This window comes from Carya illinoinensis, chromosome 2, assembly GCF_018687715.1.
Source record: "Carya illinoinensis cultivar Pawnee chromosome 2, C.illinoinensisPawnee_v1, whole genome shotgun sequence".
In the NCBI taxonomy this organism is placed as follows: domain Eukaryota; kingdom Viridiplantae; phylum Streptophyta; class Magnoliopsida; order Fagales; family Juglandaceae; genus Carya; species Carya illinoinensis.
The window spans coordinates 35,802,626-35,823,966 of record NC_056753.1 but is presented as its reverse complement, the minus strand read 5'-3'; the positions used below and the strand labels follow the sequence as shown (position 1 = coordinate 35,823,966).

General features: G+C 35.8%; 3 protein-coding genes and 1 non-coding gene across 4 annotated transcripts; 3 read left to right on the top strand and 1 right to left on the bottom strand.

The window, feature by feature from the left end:
- The first annotated feature begins 558 nt into the window (after positions 1-558).
- LOC122301405 lies at positions 559-4,353 on the top strand. The gene is made up of 3 exons (XM_043112740.1): positions 559-1,215; positions 2,645-2,861; positions 3,417-4,353. Exons 1-3 carry the CDS (start codon positions 994-996, stop codon positions 3,902-3,904), a joined length of 927 nt encoding a protein of 308 aa, XP_042968674.1. The 5' UTR covers positions 559-993; the 3' UTR covers positions 3,905-4,353.
- A 1,467-nt stretch (positions 4,354-5,820) lies between these two features.
- On the top strand, positions 5,821-9,142 carry LOC122301403 (glucan endo-1,3-beta-glucosidase-like). Its single transcript, XM_043112738.1, has 4 exons — positions 5,821-6,364; positions 6,781-7,359; positions 8,552-8,819; positions 8,910-9,142. The coding sequence occupies exons 1-4, from the start codon at positions 5,912-5,914 to the stop codon at positions 8,936-8,938; spliced, it is 1,329 nt and encodes a 442-aa protein (XP_042968672.1). The 5' UTR covers positions 5,821-5,911; the 3' UTR covers positions 8,939-9,142.
- Positions 9,143-10,124: 982 nt separating this feature from the next.
- LOC122301404 lies at positions 10,125-11,237 on the top strand. The gene has a single exon (XM_043112739.1). The coding sequence runs from the start codon at positions 10,291-10,293 to the stop codon at positions 10,972-10,974; it is 684 nt and encodes a 227-aa protein (XP_042968673.1). The 5' UTR covers positions 10,125-10,290; the 3' UTR covers positions 10,975-11,237.
- Positions 11,238-21,266: 10,029 nt separating this feature from the next.
- TRNAK-CUU lies at positions 21,267-21,339 on the bottom strand. The gene has a single exon. It is a non-coding gene; the product is annotated as a tRNA-Lys (tRNA).
- Between the last annotated feature and the right edge of the window lie 2 nt (positions 21,340-21,341).

Here is a 21,341-nt window from a genome sequence, read left to right as displayed (position 1 = left end):
TTACAGAAATTCATAAATTAAATTTTAATAAATATTATATACCATCATTTTTATATATTTTTTAAATATTTTATTAATATGATTAATTAAAATAATTATTTTATATTAAAAAATATCATAACCATTAATAAAGTATATAAAAATAAGAAAAAAATTTTTGTCATCCTCATACTTCACACATCATATTTATTTTAATTTTTTTTTATTTTTTCTATAATAAATATGTAGTGTGTAGATGATAAATAGAATAATTTAATTAATTTAATAAAAATAAAATAAAATAAAAAATAATATTTTAATATATAAAATATATAGTATAAAATGAACCTTCATCGTAAAAATATACAAAACAACTGCACCTAAATTTTTCAAAAATTTATATCAGGCAGCCGCGAATATCGTTCTCTTTACGCCCAAGGTCTCCGCTGTTCCCTCATCCATTCCCTCCAAATTTTGAATGGGCAAGAAGGACATTACGTGGTCCATGGGACAATAAAGCAAGGGCAATACCGACATTTAACCCGTTTCACACTTTATAATATGCCCGTTGTTTTCCTTTCGTCTTCCATCCTTTGGGTCGTCTTTTTGGTTCTGCAGCAGAGGCATTTCTCTTCCATTTGCTCTCTTTCACGCTCCCGCCCTGCCTCCGGATCATAAATAATCCCGAAACAAACGAAAACAACTGAAACACCAAAAGCGTTTTCGAAAAACGAGGTCTCAAGCGTATCCTCTGTTTTCTTTTCATACCCCCTAAAAAACTATTCATACAGAGAATACGTAGTGTATTGGTTTTATGTTTCCGTTTATTCCCGAATTATAAAGCTTCTTGAGGCCAGGGTTTCGAGAAATTACTCGATGTTTCTCGTGTTCTACTGTCGGAGATGATGGTTGTCTTGTATAGCGAGGGGGAAGAGGAGTCGTGGTCGTTGTGATCGGGCGGTGCAGGGGGAAGAGGGGAGCTGCGTTGGAAGCGACGCTGTGTGCCTTTCTGATATGGACTGCCGAGTATGCATGGCGACGGGGGATTGGCTGATGAGGGGCGGTGCTGGAGGCGTGAGTCAGATCGGAGGAGCGTTCAGTCACGAGAGCGAGCACGATTTGGCTCTCATGGTTAGCGATTTCTTGGAGAATGGGAGTGTCGGGGCAGAGTCTTGGTGTAGCAGTGACAGTGATTCCGCTCTACTCGATCTCGCCCACCTTGCCGAGAAGATTCCGGTAATTCTATGAATAAAATTCCATTTGCCCAACCTCTTAAAGTTACCCTAGTTTTTTCTTACGTGGGGCTTGCTTTGATTTTTTTAAGATATGGACGAGATTCAGAGTAATTAATCACATTAAATTCTGCTCATGTTGAGTTCTTACAGAATTGCCAAAGAATATCATCAATCAAGCAAGTTTTTCTTATTTTGTTTGAACTTTAAGCCTTGATGGTCCTTCCTTTCGACCAGTTCTCTTTGTTCATTTATTTGATTGGAAGGTGATTGGTGTTATCACTGCTTAATTAAGATATTAGAATAAAAGGAAATTAAATACCAAAAATTTAGACTTAGGTGGTTGCCCGAGTATGATCATTTTGCCTGCAATGTTTTCTCATATGTCAAGACCAAAAAGGGAATGAAATGTTACTTAAAAAGAAGGGGGGTGGGTGGGTGTAGTATGAAATGTTAGCGAGTATAATGCCATGATATTTCTTATGTTACAGACTCACATGGAGTTCAATAAGCTGGCTTAAGGGAAGTTAGAAAATTTCCGTTTCAGCCTATGTATAGAGTTTCAACTACAGAACTATTTTAATTCGCAAAGTTGTGTAGCAACTCCATGGATAGTATGTATGTAACGGCCTAATAGAAGGTCCAAACCACATAGCCTATACTCCAAAAGGACTAGTCAACGATACAATTGAAACCTTATAAAGAGCAAGAATTTCTCTGCCCCAAACAATATGAGATCCCATACACTATTTGCTCTTATCCTTTATCATATGGGATATCATTATCCTTATCATATGGGGTATCACAATGATACCCCATATGATAAGGATAAGGATAACGATAGGTGGTGAATATAGATGCCACAATCCAAGGGAACAATGCATTTTTTTTAAAGCTAGTGATCAGTTAACATCTTAAGGAATGAGGCTGTGGAGGCAGACAAACATTATTCCCTTCTATTAGGCAATTTTGCAGCATTCTGCCATTGTAGTTTGTTCTTCTAATTGTACTACAAATTTAGGAATGATTTCTCCAATGAAGTGTCCAAGTATCCTGCACTAGAAGATGAAAGTATGTCACTCAGAAAATAATTGATTTGTATGTAAACACTGTTGAGCTGCATATTGTTCGTTAAGATTTTTGTCATGTTAGTTCTGACTCTTGGGTCACCTTTCAATTTGTGAGGTAATAATTTTCTTTAATATTGATAGTTCATACACGTCCTAGTCAATATCTGTTTTTTATACACAACTTTTCCATTTAAGGACCACCTTTAAGACCTTTTTTAACTTAAAAATTTTCTTGTTGTTTGAAGTTCAACTCCATTGTGTTTTAAGTAATAATTCAAACTACTGTTTATGTTAAAAAAAATAATAATAACTGTTGATCAGTTTCAACTGCTAATATTTTGCCGATTCACTGTCATACCACAGTTTTGTAAGATCTCCATGGCTCAGTATGAGACTGACTTGCTGTCAGTGGTTAATTCTCTTATATTATCTATTCGTGAAGCGGAGCTTCACTTTGTCAAGTCGGGTGCATGTAATGGCAGTTGCATCAGGTTTTGTCTGGTTAAGCTTCTGAGGCGTTCTGGCTATGATGCTGCTGTATGTGCAACCAAATGGCAGGGTAGTGGCAAGGTCCCCGGCGGTATGCTCTATATTCAACTCTTTACCTACAAATCTTATCTCAGCACAAAATATTACCTTTAATTAAAAGAAAATAAGTAATTTCATGAAAAGAAGAGAAAGGAAAGGAATCTTAATTTTACGTCTATGTTATCAGGATTTTACTTTCTAGAGAGTTTGTAATTAACCATATTTCTGTCACGTCTGTTACCTATATACATTGCATAAACGTTGGAGTTGTATATTGGAATATATCCCTTAAAATAAAACATCACATCTATATGTGGACCGCAGTTTCTGTTATGCAATTCATCTGTCTTTATTTTTCAAAAAAAAAAAAAAAAGTTGACAAACTTTCTGGATCATTTTGTAATTTCCTAGAGTAGTGAATGAAGGTGGAGTCATATGCTTGTGGAGACGGGGCCTTTGTTTAACTGGCTACTGGATACTCTAGTAGGTTTCCTAGGTATAGACTGGCTTTCAGTGGCATGTAATCATGTACGGAGTTTTGTGAATGATATATTAGCTTGGATTGTCATTATTTTTGCCTCTATATGTTAATTCATTTCTTATGCAGGGGATCATGAGTACATTGATGTGGTCAACTACAACGGCACCGGAAACTCTGAACGTTTGATCATTGATATTGATTTCCGAAGTCACTTTGAAATAGCTAGAGCTGTCGAATCATATGATAGAATATTGAATTCCCTTCCAGTCATTTATGTGGGCTCCTTGACCCGGCTGGAACAGTTTCTCCAGATTATGGTTGAAGCAGCTAAATCCTCTCTCAAGCAGAATTCAATGCCACTTCCTCCATGGAGATCCCTGGCATATCTGAAAGCTAAGTGGCAGTCACCGTACCAGAGAGAGTTCAATCCGGATAAACAGAGTATTGGCAGGACTAATCTTGTAGACCATAAGCAATGCAGGGAACATTTGAAGAGGCTGCAGTATTTGCTTCGATCGGAAATGGAAGTGGAGCGACTATTGCCCATTAACGGTGATAATAACTGGAGACTGAAGCCCGAGAGGAGGAGGCACTCTTTCTTCAGGACTGCTTAATCTGATATACATAGTTGGGTTGTGCCTTTGAGATGAGAGTTTCTTTCAAGAGAACAATTGTTTTGCGGCTTTCAATTTACACTTCTTTGATCTTTCTCCACTCATACTAAATAAGTGCGAGCCTGAACAGAAGGCAGGGCAGGTTCACATAGTCATCGGCGGTGATAGAAATAAACCATATCGTGGTGGAGACCTTCATTTTTATCGATCATGGTGCGAAACCCAACAGCGTAGAAGTTTTGGAACGGGTGTTTGTTTTCTCTTATTTATCATTTGCTTTAATTTTTTTTAATTTTTTTTATTTTCCCGAGTGTATAGCTCGCCTATTATTTTTGTAGGCCTAGGAAATTCTGATATCATATATTGTTTTTTTTCTTTTTGCTTCTATGGGTATTTATTTTTCCAATGGCCAAATGGTTGCTTGAATGATAAGTTTTTGACCTTCCTTACTTTTTTTGAACCTTGTGTTTTATTTGTCCTTTCCGTTTGCATTTCCGTCCAACATCAAATTTAGAAAACATATTTTCCTTACAAAACATTAAAATAAAGAGTGAAACAACGAACCTCATCCAGAGAGGGTGGAGGGAGGGATTGTGCCGGCGGACGGCGTAGACCTTCCTTGTATAGGCATGGGTTTTATCAAGCCCATATCTTGTGCTCTTTATTCTTGTTTCTAAAATTTCTCTATTTTCTCTTTAGCCATAAAATGGTTATATAAAAATAATAGATTTATTTTTATGTAATATATTAAATTATAAAATTCAGGTGCCATTTGAATTGCAAGATAGTCTCATCTTAACTCAACATTCAAGCATTACAAATATAAATACTTTTCAATTTCAAATATTCAATTTTTATCATCTAATCATTATTTAATTATTACAATTTTTCCAAACTTCCAAATAAACATAAAAAATAATTTCAAATTTCTAAATTTTAAAACAAATATAATATTAAAAAATAATATTTTTATTTAACTTTTTTTCTCTCATTTTTTTTAAATTCTATAAAACGTCTTAATTCAAACAATTTCATTATTTCAAAAATTATTTTACTATTATTCACAAATTTATTATCTAACATCATCTCATCTCAAGTCTCAACATCCAAATATGATCTAAGTCGATTCATAGAATTATACGAAACTATGTCAGTTTGTGAGTTTATCTTTATATAATTTTATAATTATAACAATTCTCATATATATATATATGAATGATTGTGATCTAGTTTATCTCTTTTCAAGATCGAGTTTATCTTCTCGTTTGTCTCCGTTTGGATAATAAAAACGTTTTATCTCATCTCATCTTATTATTATAATTTTTTTAAATTGTCACATAAATATAATAAATAATTTAATTTTTTTTAAACCCTAAAATAATAATATTATTAAAAAATAATATTTTAATAATATTTAATTTAAATTTAAATTTTTATTTAAAATCATCTTATTTTCTCTCTAAATTCAAACCAGCCGATTTTTTTGACTGGCCCCGACATTCCGGCAGCCGTGGTTTGGTTGGAAGCGACAACAAAGCCCAAAGGAGCCTAAACCATTTCTGATCATACAACATAAGAAAGTCTGTTTAACATGAGCCCAAACACATAAAGCAAAAGCAGACTCCAATTATCATGTGGCAACGCGGCGCCGTCCGCTCTTTCAGAAACCGCGTGAGGCACGGAACCACGAGTCCCTCTGTCTTTCCCGTGTACGCTATCCCCGCACAACCAGAAAGTTATTATGTCAAAAAGAAGGTGGTCGGGCTCACACCTCGAATCTTTTATTATTCTTTTTTGTTCTCAATCATCAAATGCACTAATAATCTAGAAAACAAGAAAAATAGATTCGATCTTTGATCGTAAACTTTAACAAAGCGTGTTTTCGTCTACCTTTCCACACCCTATATATATATATATATAATTACCAATACCCATCACAACTACCCCTCCTTCGGCTCTCTGTCCTCTACCTCCAAAGGCTGAGGCTTTAATAACACCCGCAAAAGCATGGCCATCTCCCCTCTCATCCTCTCCCTCTCCGCCACGCTACTTCTCCTCCTATTCTCCACGGCGTATTCCATCGGAGTAAACTATGGAACTCTCGCAGACAACCTTCCACCACCAGCCCAAGTGGCCAACTTCCTCAAGACCCAGACCACCATCGACCGCATCAAAATTTTCGACACCAATCCCGACATCCTCCGGGCATTTTCCAACTCCGGCATCCCCGTCACCGTGACTGTTGGAAACGGTGATATCCCCGCACTCGCCAACCTTGCCAACGCCCGCCAATGGGTCGCCACCCACATCGCTCCGTTCCACCCGCAGACACAGATTAATTATATAGCTATGGGCAATGAAATCATGGCCACCGCCGACAAGAACCTCATCAGCCGCCTCGTCCCCGCGATGAGGACTCTCCACCAGGCTCTTGTTCTCGCCAAAATCAACGATATTAAGGTTAGATGGTATCCTGATTTTGGGCGGAGGGGAATGTGGGAATAGTCTGCCTTTGATTTTATTTGATTTGACTTTATTGCGTCTCCCTTCATTTTAATCTCGAATGCATAAACCCCGTTTTGATATGAAGGCATGTTTTGAGTAACCTTATAAGAACTGATTACATTTGTTTCGATCTAGAATCTTAATTTCATGCTAAGCAAAACTATTTGTGATTTTAAAAAGTAATAATAGCAACTTTTTCTGACCTTGCGGGAAGACAAAAGTTCCTACAAAAAAATTATGAAAAGTGGAAATTACAAAGATTTTATTGAATCTTGTTTTTGATTTAAAAATGATCCAATTAATTTGCACTTGACTTCTAGAAAATCTGAGAGAGCTAATATCAAAGCCTCGCTTGTACATTTGATTATCAGGTCACCTCCCCTCACTCTCTGGGCATACTCTCAATCTCTGAGCCGCCCAGTGCCGGCCGGTTCAGACGAGGCTACGACCGCGTCATATTCGCACCAATGCTCAAGTTCTTGAGCGAAACCAAGGCACCCTTCATGGTCAATCCCTACCCCTACTTCGCCTACTCCCCACAGAAGGCAAACTACGCCCTCTTTAAGAGCAATCCCGGCATCCATGACAAGAACACCGGCATTACCTACACCAACATGTTCGACGCCATGATGGATGCCCTTCACTCGGCCATGAAGGCCGTCGGGTTCGGCGACGTGGACTTAGTCGTGGGGGAGACTGGTTGGCCCACCAACTGCGACGGCTACGAGGCCTGTAGCGTGGAGAATGCGGCGACATTTAATGGGAACTTGGTTAGGCATGTTAACTCCCTTAAGGGCACGCCATTGATGCCCAACCGGAGGTTTGAGACCTACCTGTTCTCCTTGTTCGATGAGAACCTTAAGCCCGGTCCGACCGCTGAGAGAAATTGGGGTTTGTTCAGACCAGATTTCACTCCAATTTATGACCTTGGGATTATGCGCAACAGCCAGGTACGATAACCCGATGACAATAGTCAGCTCTGTTATTCTTTACATCTTTCACAAATCAATAGTACTGCATTTCCATTTAAATTTGTCATTTACGTTCATATTTTTAGTGACATGATTAATTAGTTCAGATATAAAACTATTGTGTCACGTACAATTAAAAATGATAAAATCTAAAATAAATAGCATTTTTTTCCCCTTAAAAAACGCTTATGAGACCCAATAAAAATATGTGAATGATGGTTAACAATAAATATTACCATGAAACTTACCAATTTATGTAAATCATTCTTCTTCTACTCAAGGCTGGAGAATTGGAAGAACGGAATCTCCAAATTAAACTCTTACCGATAAAGTAAATTTCATATGCTTGACCTTCGAATCTCATACCTTTCTGCCCACTGATCCACCTTTCTACTCAATCCGAATCACATGCCTTCGACGAAAGCTTCCAACCTGTAATCTCAGTCCGTTCCCTTGGTATCCCTGCAAGATGGTAGGTTTTATGAATAAAAGAATCAGTGACAGCGCCCTGTATTTGAGGTATGCATATATAATTTAAGAATCCAAAAATACCAAAAAAAAAAAAAGAAACAGAAGAAATTACAGAAAAGAAACAAGGATTTTGCACCTCTTTCATGATTCCCCTTGCCTGAAATAGTTTATGGTGCCATATATAAGCTCTCTCTCCGCACGATGTCCTATTCATTGTATTAACTAGTTATTAAAAATAGTTTTAGGAAATGTAATGCTCTCTCGAGCTGGTGTTGTCCTTACATGATCGTATCTAGATCGAGCTTGCTTCAAGCTTCCCAACGAACATTAATGAAGTTAATTTGTTCATGTCTCTGCTAATTAAATTTCCACCTTGCTTAATCAATATTTTGTTTAATATACTAAAATGCCCAATTCTTTTTGAGCTTTGACGCACTACTTCTTCTGACTGCTCTACTCAAGATCTAAGCTGGTGTTTTTTCTAAAATCTCCATCGGATCTTGACGTACGCCTTCTTTTGGTTCATTTTTATGTTCCTCAGCTTTTGGCAGCTGGGCAGATCTTGTCTTATTAGTTTTAAAATTGCTTGAAAAGGGTCGGCATGCTAATTGGTCTGAACAAAATGTCGTTTAGATTCGACAGTGTGCATATTTTATTAATCATCATTAACTCTTATTTCCTGTATAATGAATGAATGCAGTCTGGTGGCAATAGACCAGCACCCGCAGGCAAGAAGTGGTGTGTGCCAAAACCAGATGCTAGCAGTGCAGCATTACAGGCGAACATAGACTATGTATGCAGCACTGGTGTGGATTGCAAACCCATTCAAGCTGGTGGAGCTTGCTTCCAACCCAATGATCTTAGGTCCCATGCATCGTTCGTCATGAATGCTTACTATCAGAAATCTGGTCGCCATGATTACAACTGTGATTTCTCTCACACTGGAACCCTCACCTCCATTGACCCAAGTAAGTAATTATCAAACAAAGATAATTGAAACTTTTGAGACTTATATAATCAAGTTTTAACATTCCATTTTTCCCTGTTTTCTTTTTCAGGTCATGGTACATGTAGATACGTCGCATGAGATCGAAATGGATCCGTTATGGTAATAGTACTACTGTCAAAGAAAACACGAAGTAAGGCTGCCTGGGAGTCGAGTCTCTAACCATACTTGGAGAAACTATTGACGTGCGATATTTTTTAATATTTGTTGTATTATCGGAAATCTAGCTGTAATTACATTGTGCATGGAATAAATGGATGATTGCACTGGTCACTTCCCATGACACTCGGGTATTAATTGCAATTTCTGAAGTCAAAAGTAAAATATTAAAATACCGAATAATATATACTGTCAATTTCACAAAAAATGAATAAGTACTTATAATTAATCATGGTACATATATAGTGTATGTTCTTCTTGACTGGCATGCATCAAACATGGTGATTTTGACATTTAAAAAAAAAAAAAAAATTATACGGACGAAATCGTATGTGAAAAATAGGATTCTACGAACATACATCCAGCAAAAGGATTGGAAAGTTGGAAACAATTATTCTTCTAATTGTTAAGTGGGGTTGCTAGAGAAAGCTTAGAAATCAATTGAGTGAGTAATTTTGCTCGCTACAAGTACAGCTAGCGCTAGCTAACACGATAATCATGCAAACCTAAAGTGCCTGGAGAACAACAGCAAACCTTGTTTGTCCATATATGATGATCTACATTAATTCCAATTATGTGGTCCCAATCCTCAGTCACTGTGCAGCGTGCATGATACCATAACGAGAATATAATTATCATTTTTTAGCTTAAAATCATCTAAGCTCACATGCTATATATGTTAATGTCTATTTGATTTTCAACGGTTTCTGCCACTGGGTTTGAAATCAATCGGGTCATGTGGGCGTGTAGCTGAGCAAACGTGAGTTCGACATCTTGCAAAATCTCTGTCGTCCAGTCAAATCTGAACAAAACTTTGTGCTTTTTTAGGAGGTGTTGAGTTGCAAAGACAAGAGAAAATGATACATAAACTGATAAAAGGAACTCCCAACGCCATGTGCCAGTTCATAGTAAAAAGAAAATGAAAAAAAAAATTTAAATAAATGAACTCAAAAAACTCCAACATAAGCTCACATGATTTTAAATAGAATATCAGTATATATGTCACCATTGATAAGAACCATATTATAAATTTTGACAACATCAACTAAAGATAAACCTTTTTTTTAAAGAAAAATATTAATAACGTGAAGTGGTTGTACATTATCCCTTCTTTTACTGTACAAAAAGAATCTAGTACAAGAAAAATCAATCAGAAGCTTCAGACCACATTTCTTTTTTTCGAAGCCTTCAAAAGCATTAGATTGGTTTTGTTGTAACACAGACAAATCCCACCACCCACCAAAACCTCGCTACTTGCAGATTCAGCATTGACCATGGAACAAAAAGAGAAGAAGAAGAAGATCAAGAAGCAAAAACACCAGCACCCAAATGGCCAATCCACCAAACCGACCTCAGACTTATCTTTCAAGCCGAGCTCCGACGTCAAGGGCCTCCGGTTCGGCGGCCAGTTCATCGTAAAATCCTTCACGATCCGGCGGGCTAGGTCTCTTGAACTACTTCGACTTCTTTCTTTTCCACCAACGATTAATACCAAACCCAATAACAACAACAATAAACTCCCATTTCCTTCAACCACTACCTTCTTGCCCACCAACTTCACCATCTTGGCACACCATGCCTGGCACACCCTCACGCTAGGCCTTGGAACGAAGAAATCCAAAGTTCTTGTATTCGTCTTCGAAACGGAGACAATGAAGACGGCTATTGACCGCGTTTGGCCATCGGAGATACCGCTCGGAGAAGTGAACAAAAGGCTTATCAGGGGGTTGACTGGGTGCGAGATGGCAAGGTTTAAATTTAGAAAGGGCTGCATAACCTTTTATGTGTATGCGGTTCGACAAGTGGGCTGCTTCGGCTTCTCCTGCGCTGAGGATCTGAGGACGATATTACAGTCCGTGCTTGAGCTCAATGATTTCTTCGATCATACTGCCATGCTTGCCATGCCCAACCAAAGAAGCATCAGTTTTGCGCCGCCGGTGGCCATGGCAGCTCACTAGGCAAAATTTCTAATTTTTCTACTTCATCAATATCGCCAATCGTCATCACTAGTATTGATTTCTTTAACTTTAGTTCGACCTTTTTTGGAATTTTTCGTGCTGGGATTATGACGAGGGATTGCTTTGTTTTTATTAGAGATCGTGTAATTGCTTCTACCTTTATTTTCTAGCTCTCTGATAAAAAAATTTCGATCTGTAATTTAGCATCATGAATAAATTGTATTTCTGTTTCATGAAATTAGAGTCTCTTGTATGTTGATATATCTGTTCATTTGCAGCACTGAGGCAGATGTTTCCGGACTATATATTCCGAGTTTGAAAGGGTAGGTACGTGACATAGAGTAAAGGGTGGATATTATCGTATTCTTTTCTTGAATGATAGTCGTGTGAAATAATTATTTCTCCAATCACACTTTTCCTTTGAAAAAATTAATAATTATTCATCAGCATGTAATTTCCTTTAATAAGTAGCTCTTGCTGCGACTACGCGCCGAACAGTACTTCTCATTTGGGAGTCGGGGCCTTGGTGCAGTACTGGCCGTATTATTCCGGCCGGCCAAGTTGCCTTAGACGTCGTACGTACGTAATCTTTTGCTTGTGCCAACAATATAACATCATAAAATCCCTTCGCAATGAATTGCTGAATTAGTACTGTACTGTTTTATAAGCGTTAGATACTCTATTTGACGACGACGTTTGTACTAAGAGTCTAAACGCACTTGTGTATATGATGGAGGCCGGAAAGCTTGCATTACTGGTATGTAGATTTTAGGTCCATTCAAACCTTATCCGGCATTGCTTTCTTGTAAATTACTAAATTGTGCTGAGATACATAACCCGTGAACTCAAACGACGTCGAAGATCATACACCTGCATCTCGATCGGCAATTGGGTTAGCACACGAGCTTAAACATTGTCTAAAGCCATGATGGGTAGTACAGGGATGATGCCATGATGGGTGTTGGAGGGGATGGATGCGATGATAATGATGATGGGCATAGGCGAGCATGGTGACTTGGTGAGGAAAAAGGTTGTTTGCCGTTTGGCATGATGGAAAGTGAAGATGGAAAGTGAAAGGCCACCCTTCTCCAGTACCCCGGGAATTAGGGTCTACAAAAGCCGATCTGGGGAAAAGGAAAACAATTCTTTTCCGTGTTCCCACCTCGATCAGTGGCTTTAATCATGCCACCAGAAAACCCCATGCCAACCACCTTTTTCCACAGAATAAGCTTTAAGTAAGGATACGGTTCCATGTTCATTTCAATGTGTCATGGTATATTTCCCTTGCAGAGATAACATGCTACCAAAACTTAAGAAGAGCCTAGGGCATTCCATGAAAATTGATATTTTGATTATGTATTAATATTGTTGAAACTCAAAAGATGAATCATATGACAAAATAAGTGTATCTTGAACTTAAGGGCAGGTTTGGGGTAGGGAATGAGATGCAAAACTTTAATATGATTTCATTTCATCTTGTCCTATCTTATTCTTCAATATAATTCAAATATAAAATTTTCACACTAATCATTACAACTTATTCAAAATTTTAAATAAAAAATAAAAAAATAATTTCAACATTTTCAAATCTTCAAATAAAAACAATATTATAAAACTATATTCTTACAATATTTTAATTTTATAATATTTTTTATTCAACATTTTCTCTCACATTTCTCAAAATTCAAAAAATTACTCGTATCAAATTATCTCACTACTATTCACAAACTATATTACTAATATTCACAAAATTATCATATTATCTTATTCTCTAAACCTGTCCTAAATCTTTATATATAGATGGTGTGTGAGATTACACATTAACAAATGAGTTTGGAACATCTGACTTTTAATGAATGTTAGATCCTAATATAATTATAACATTATAAAATAAAATTTAAAGCTAGCCTTAATTATACCAAGGATTGGAAACTATTAGGTCTGGATATTTATCTACAGTAGCCTTATATATTCTTTTGAAAATAATAAAAAATCAAATCGTAAGAATGTCAAGGATTGGTAACGCTAAAAATAAAAATAATTTAAAGCCTTAATTATACCGAGGATTGGTAACGCTATTAGCTCTGGATTATCTATTATAATATCCTTATCTATTATTTTGACAATAATAAAAAATCAAGTCGTAAGAATGCTTGTTACGTACTATATATTGGCATATACCAATACCGAATTCAATAATCATTGGACAAAAATGATGTTACAAGAGTGATGAACTCTGTCGTGTATGAACAAAAGATGATGAGTATGGAAGAAAAAAGTGTTCGATAGGGGGAGTCTTTCGACTCGTAAGTCACAAGTCCCTTTCGGTGCTTTCACAGCAAATGAGGATTACAAATAGGGGCAATTTGTATGATAAGTAGAGTTGAAATAATGAATTATAAAAAAAATTAGTTTTTAATATTATTATTATTTTAAAATTTGAAAAAGTCTAATTATTCATTATACTTTGTATGAGAATTTAAGAATAATGTAATAATAAAATAAGATGAGATAAAACCAAAGTTTTAGAAACCATTCCAATATGGAAAGAATTGCCTGAATTTTTCATGTTGGAACATTAAATAGCACAAGGTTGGTACTTGTTTTGTCTCGAATCAAATTACGACCATTCCAGTCAATTTCGGCCAAATTTCGATATTCTAGCCAAAATGTAATTCTGGTTCGAAATTAAGTTAAACGATTAAATGAAGTTGAAGCAATAGTCCTTTCGTAAATTTTATAGCTGAAGAATGAAGGATAAAATTCTATTTTTATAGCCCAGTCAACTACACCATCTTATGATCTCCCTTTTCCCATGCAAGACCCCATCCAGATATATATCCCTGCCAAAACACTTTTGACACGTTTGATACCTGATTCGACAAACTCCATCTCTACATGTCTAGTAATATATATATATATATATATATATATACAGACACACACACACATGTGTATTTAAAATTCCGCAATGCCTGATTGAACTAGTTCAAAATTGGGATAAAAGTTCAATTTATAATGCTTTATAAAAATTTTGCATCATGCAAGTCAAGTTGGTGTGCTTACAAAAATTGCTCTTTCGCTTAAAAAAAAAAAACCCTAGATCTGAGTTTTTTCGGAGGAGGGGGAGGAGCCCCTCTTCTTTCCTCCTCTCTCCTTTATCCTCCTCATTTTCCCCTTTATTTGTTTATTTTTCTTTCTTCAAGATCCACAATTTTTTGGCTACTCTAGAGAGACATGCTCAGCATAAGAAGAATCCCAAGCCACAAATCATTTGGAGGGTTGTGGTGGTTTTGTAAGAATCAGTATGTGTGGTTCTCACGCGCTACCTCTTTTAATAGTTCTTCACGCTACACGCATCAGATCATCGGAACCACCACAAACAAATTTTTTAGATCTAATTTTTGTGGCTGAAAATAGACAAGTTTGTTGTCTTTACGCGCTATCAAAGTCTACTGAAATTGGTCCAAACAGTAATTCATCATTTTTCATTATTGTATAGTAAAAATAAAAAAGAAATCCGTCTCTTGAATGGTTTGTCCGTAGAGATTGAATCCTTCATTTCTATTAAAGGTGATGTTGAGTATCTGTTTTAGTTAGGCAGAATGTTATTTTTGGACATTTGTCTATAGAAAGTATCATCAACAATAAAGTCCAGACCAGTCCAGTAGTGTACTAATGAAGCTCTAAATTATTTATGATATGGAGATATCCTCGCATATATTAAGTTATGGATGTAAATTTCTCTTTATGAATGAATGATAGTATTTCTATTAAAAAAAGTCGGTGTGTTACTATAGTTTTAAAAATAAAATAACTATACCAATAAATATATGTGTTTTACATATATGTGTTTTTAAGACTTGTATTAAAAAGTAAAACGTATGTATTGAAAGATGAAAAATGATAAACACATGGGAAATGCTACACAACCTCCCAACACACCACACTCCACTTTTTTTTAATTTTTTAATATTTTTTTAATATTTTTTTTTGAATTTATTCTTTTTAAAATAATTTAATTCTTTTATTCATTATTTATATATTAAATATTTAATAAAAAATAAAATAATAAAAAATAATAAAAAATGTGGAGTGTGGGGTGTTGGGAGGTTGTGAAGATTTTTTCTAAACACATAATATATTTCACAACACGTTACACAACAATATTGTAAAGGAAGGGTATTTTTGTAAACTATCTTATAAAATTAACACCATTTTACAAAAATATCCCTATTGTTATGAAACTATCGAAAAGTAAAGAGAAAGATAGATTTATTATAAAACTTTATAAAAGGAGAGAGAGAGAGATAGAACTCAGAGAAGTTATGAAACTTATGAATTTCTTAAAAAATTCAACGATATATATAGGCGTACAAAGGGAACTATGTTAGCTTCCTATGCAGTACTATGCTGGCACTATGCACTGTGCATATGTCGGCCATTTACTATGCTAGTTACTATGCAGTACTATGCTAGCACTATGCACTGTGCATATGTCGGCCATTTACTATGCCAATTACTATGCAGTACTATGCTGGCACTATGCATTGTGCATATGTCGGCCATTCACTATGCCAATTACTATGCAGTACTATACTGGCACTATGCACTGTGTATATGTCGGCTAGCTCAAGGTGGTCATACAATTTATTTTACAACAATGTTATTTTACAACACTCTCCCTTTGGATGACCACATATAATGAATATGCCTCGTTAAAAACTTGCAAAGGAAAACCCAGTGGGATAAAGCCTTAGCGAAGGAAAAAGAGTACAATCAGTATAAATCTTCAAGACATTACTCCCCCTGAAAAGTGCATAATAAAAGGTCTTCAAGTCTCCGCATTCCAATGTTCTGCACAATCTTCTTAAATGTTGCAGTTGATAATGATTTTGTGAATAAATCTGCCAGATTATCACTTGATCGTATCTGCTTGATTTTAATTTCACCTTTCTCTTGAAGTTCATGAGTATAAAAGAATTTAGGTGAAATATGTTTGGTTCTATCACTTTTGATATATCCTCCTCTAATTTGAGTAATACAAGCAGCATTATCTTCGTATAAAGTTGTTGGGCTATCATTAATCACTGGAAGACCACACTTTTCTTGAATATGTTGGATCATTGATCTTAGCCAAATACATTCTCGACTTGCTTCATGAATTGCAATGATCTTTGAGTGATTTGAAGAGGTAGCAGATAATGTTTGTTTGACAGATCTCCATGATATAGCAGAATTTCCATAAGTAAATACATATCCAGTTTGAGATCTACCTCTGTGTGGATCTGAAAGATAACCTGCATCTGCATATCCAACTAATTGTGGATTTGAACCATGTTGATAAAATAATCCCATATCAACCGTACCTCGAAGGTATCGAAGGATATGTTTAATGCCATTCCAATGTCTTCGAGTTGGTGCGGAACTATATCTTGCAAGTAAATTAACTGAAAATGTAATATCAGGTTGAGTGCAATTTGCAAGATACATCAGAGCTCCAATTGCACTCCAATTGCACTGAGATAAGGTATTTCAGGATCAAGAATTTCTTCATTGTCTTCACAAGGGCGAAATGGATCCTTTTGCACATTAAGTGATCGAACAACCATTGGAGTACTCAGGGGATGAGTTTTGTCCATGTAAAAGTGTTTCAAGACTTTCTCTGTATAATTTGACTGATGAATGAGAATTCCATTTGGCAAATGCTCGAGCTGCAGGCCGAAACAAAATTTCGTTTTGCCAAGATCCTTCATTTCAAATTCATTCTTTAAATATGTAGCGGTTCTTCTGATCTCTTCAAGAGTTCCAACAAGATTTAGATCATCAACATAAACCGCAATAATAACAAATCCGGAGTCTGATTTCTTAATAAAAACACATGGACATATTGGATTATTCTCAAATCCTTCTTTCAATAGATATTCGCTAAGGCGTTTATACCACATGCGTCCGGATTGTTTTAACCCATATAAAGATTTTTGAAGCTTAATAGAATACATACTTCTGGATGTACTCAGATTAGAAGTTTCAGGCATTTTATATCTTTCAGGGATTTTCATATATATGTCATGATCTAATGATCCATATAAATATGCAGTGACCACATCCATCAATTGCATATTCAATCTTTTTATAACTGTCAAACTGATCAAATATCTGAATATGATTGCATCCATAACAGGAGAGTATGTTTCCTCATAATCAATCCCCGATTTCTGCAGGAAACCTTGTGCAACAAGTCGTGCTTTATATCGCACAATTTCATTGCTTTCATTACGTTTACGTATAAATACCCATTTATATCCAACGGGCATTACACCCTTTGGTATTTGTATAATTGGTCCAAAGACCTCTCGCTTTGCTAGCAAGTTTAATTCAGCTTCAATAGCTGATTTCCATTTTGGCCAGTCATCTCTACGTCAACATTCTTCGACAGTTCTTGACTCAATTTCTTCATTACTTCTGGTAATGTCAAGAGCCATTTTATATGAAAATATGTTGTCGACAACAGTTTTATTTCTATTCAAAATTTCTCCTGTACTCATGAAATGTATCGAGATCTCGTTATTTTCAGGTACGTGTCCCTCTTCAAGGGAAGACATTTCATGAAATACCTCTTCAGGAGGTTCTTTCTCGGAAGATTTACTCTCTTGAGGAGCATCAATTACTCTTATGGCCTGTGTTGGTATGGACTCTTCAGGAGTACCAAATTCATTTTGTATTTTCCTCTTCCGAGGAATTTTGTCCTTAGCACCAATAGGCCGTCCACGCTTCAGGCGTATCTTAGATTCGCCTATTGCTATTTTGGCAACTTGTCCTTCAGGGACTGCAATCCTTGCTGGAACATTAACAGCAGGAATATATGATTTTACCACACCTTTAGTGTCAGTAAATACATCCGGTAATTGGTTTGTAACAATTTACAAATGAATAATCTTTTGAACCTCTAGATTACATTCTTTTGTACGAGGATCAAATTGGGAAAGAGCTTTATTTTCCCAAGTAATTTCCTGTCGTGCTTTATGCACCGACTTATCATTACCCAATGTTGAAAAAATGGATTCGTCAAAATGACAATCCTGAAAACGTGCTTTAAACATATCCCCTGTAAGAGGCTCAAGGTATCTGATAATAAATGGAGAATCAAACCCAACATATATCCCAAGTCTACGTTGAGGGCCCATCTTTGTACGTTGTGGAGGTGCAATTGGAACATATACAGTACATCCAAAAATACGAAGATGAGAAATATTTGGTTGCTGACCAAATGCAAGCTGTAATGGTGAATATTTGTGATATGCTGATGGCCTAACTCGAATTAATGATGCTGCATGAATTATAGCATGTCCCCAAGCAGAAATAGGAAGATTTGATTTCATGAGTAAAGGTCTAGCAATTAGCTGAAGCCTTTTAATCAATAATTCAGCTAAACCATTTTGAGTGTGTGTGTGGGCAACTGGATGTTCAACATCTATTCCTATTGACATGCAATAATTATCAAAAACTTGAGATGTAAATTCTCCTGCATTATCCAATCGAATAGTTTTATTGGATAGTCAGGAAATTGTGCTCGTAACTTAATTATTTGTGCAAGAAGTTTAGCAAATGCAGCATTTCTAGTGGAAAGTAGACAAACATGTGACCATCGACTTGATGCATCAATTAAAACCATAAAATATTTGAACGGTCCACTTGATGGTTGAATAGGCCCACATATATCTCCATGAATCCTTTGTAAAAAAGATGAAGATTCAAAAACAACCTTTGAGATAGATGGTTTGATAATCAATTTACCTTGAGAACATGCAGAGCATGGATATTCATTGGGTAAGATAATCTTCTGATTCTTTAGGGGATGCCCATACGAATTATCAATTATTCGTCTCATCATTATTGATCCCGGATGTCCAAGGCGATCATGCCAAGTCATAAATATTTTGGGATCAATGCACTTCTGGTGCATTACAACATGTGATTCAATTGTTCTCTCATTTTTGTATAATACAATCCAGATGAGAGGGCAGACAGTTTTTCTAATACGAGCTTCTGGCTCGAAATTATTTTAGTAATGAGAAGATGCTCTTTATCGTCTTCGTTAATGGTTTCAATATAACAACCATTACGACGTATATCTTTAAAACTTAATAAATTTTTTCTGGATTGTGAAGAAAATAAAGCATCATTAATACAAAATTTGGTGTCATTAGGCAACACAATATAAGCTCTTCCGGAACCTTCAATTAGATTCGATGAACCGGAAATGATATGAACATAGGCTTTACTCAATGTTAGATTTTGAAAATATTTTTTATCCTTAAGAATTGTGTGAGTTGTAGCACTGTCAGCCAAACATACATCTTTATTATTCATCTCAGAGATAGAAAGTTCATCAATAAGACTCATGATTCTACAAAATATATAAAACTTTCATTATAAAAAAAAAAAACATTGCAAAATAAAAATATTTTACAATAATATAAAGGAAATACATTAATTAAAAAGGAACACTTCCATGATCAACTCTACCACTAGAATCCTCAAAGAAATCAGAAACATCAAGGCTTGTAATATCTTCTCCATCTATAGAATTTAAAGCATATGATGGTTCAGCAAAATTTGTTTCAAATTTCTTTGTTTTTTCTTTTATAGAAGATTGGTATAAGTCAACCAAGTGCTTAGCTGTACGACAGATACGAGATCAATGTCCAGTCATACCACATCTATGGCATTCATTTTCATATTTCTTTACAAATTTATTTTGAGGACCTTTGCCCTTTTCTGAGTTAAACCACTTCTGGTGGTAAGGTGTATATCTATTATTTTCCCTTTTAGTGTGGTCACTTCTAGGACCTTCACTTCTATAGTTTTTCTTACCACGTCCACGCCCTCTTTTTCTTTGAAAAGATGCATCATTCGCTTCTGAAAATGATGTAAATCTAGTATCATTCACTTCAGGGAATGATATAGAACCAGTAGGACGTGACTGATGATTTCTTAATAAAAACTCATTATTTTGCTCAGCTAATAGAAGACAATATATAAGTTCAGAATATTTCTTGAACTTTCGCTCTCGATACTGCTGTTGCAGGAGCACATTCGAGGCATGAAAAGTAGTATATGTCTTCTCTAACAAGTCATCATCAGTGACTTTTTCACCACATAATTTCAATAGCGAGCTAATTTTAAAGAGTGCAGAGTTATACTCACTAACACTCTTGAAATCTTGCAACCTCAGGTGCATCCAATCATGACGAGTTTTTGGGTGGACTACAGTTTTCTAGTGTTCATATCTCTCCCTTAAATCATTCCACAAAATAAGTGGATCTTTCACCGTTAGATACTCAATTTTTAATTCTTCATGAAGATGGTGCCGAAGGAAAATCATTGCCTTAGCACAGTCCTGCAGGGACCCTTGATTTCCTTCTTTAATTGTATCTCCCAGGTTCATTGCATCCAGATGGATCTCAGCATCAAGGATCCAAGATAAATAATTTTTTCCAGAAATGTCAAGAGCAACAAATTCCAATTTTGTAAGATTTGACATTTTCTACTTATATAAATCAGGAACATAAGTATGTTGAATATTTCATATTCATTTTGAAAACTACAAAAATATATTGAAAGATTTACTTGAAGTAGAGGACTATTAGTTTCAAGATCGTCAGAACTTTCGTGCTGATAACGTGTTATGAAACTATCGAAAAGTAAATAGAGAGATAGATTTATTATAAAACTTTCTAAAATGAGAGAGAGAGAGAGAGAGAGAGAGAGAGAGAGAGAGAGAGAGAGATAGAACTCAGAGAAGTTATGAAACTTATGAATTTCTTTAAGAATTCAACGATATATATATGCGTACAAAGGGAACTATGCTAGCTTACTATACAGTACTATGCTGGCACTATGTACTGTACATATGTCGGCCATTTACTATGCTAGTTACTATGCAGTACTATGTTGGCACTATGTACTGTCCATATGTCGGCCATTTACTATGCTAGTTACTATGCTGGCACTATGCACTGTGCATATATCGGCCATTCACTATGCTAGTTACTATGCAGTACTATGCTGGTACTATACACTGTGCATATGTCGGCTAGCTCAAGGTGGTCATATAATTTATTTTACAATAATATTATTTTACAACATCTATTTTATAATATGTGTTGTATAGAGTATTGTGAAATATATATTGTGTGTATCATTTCTTTTGAAATATTCCCAAAATGTTGGATAAAACACTTCTGGAATCCGAAGAGGCTTAACTAGCCTGAGAAACTAAAGAGAACCGCCCACCGTGGGGCTCGAACCCACGACCACAAGGTTAAGAGCCTTGCGCTCTACCGACTGAGCTAGACGGGCTT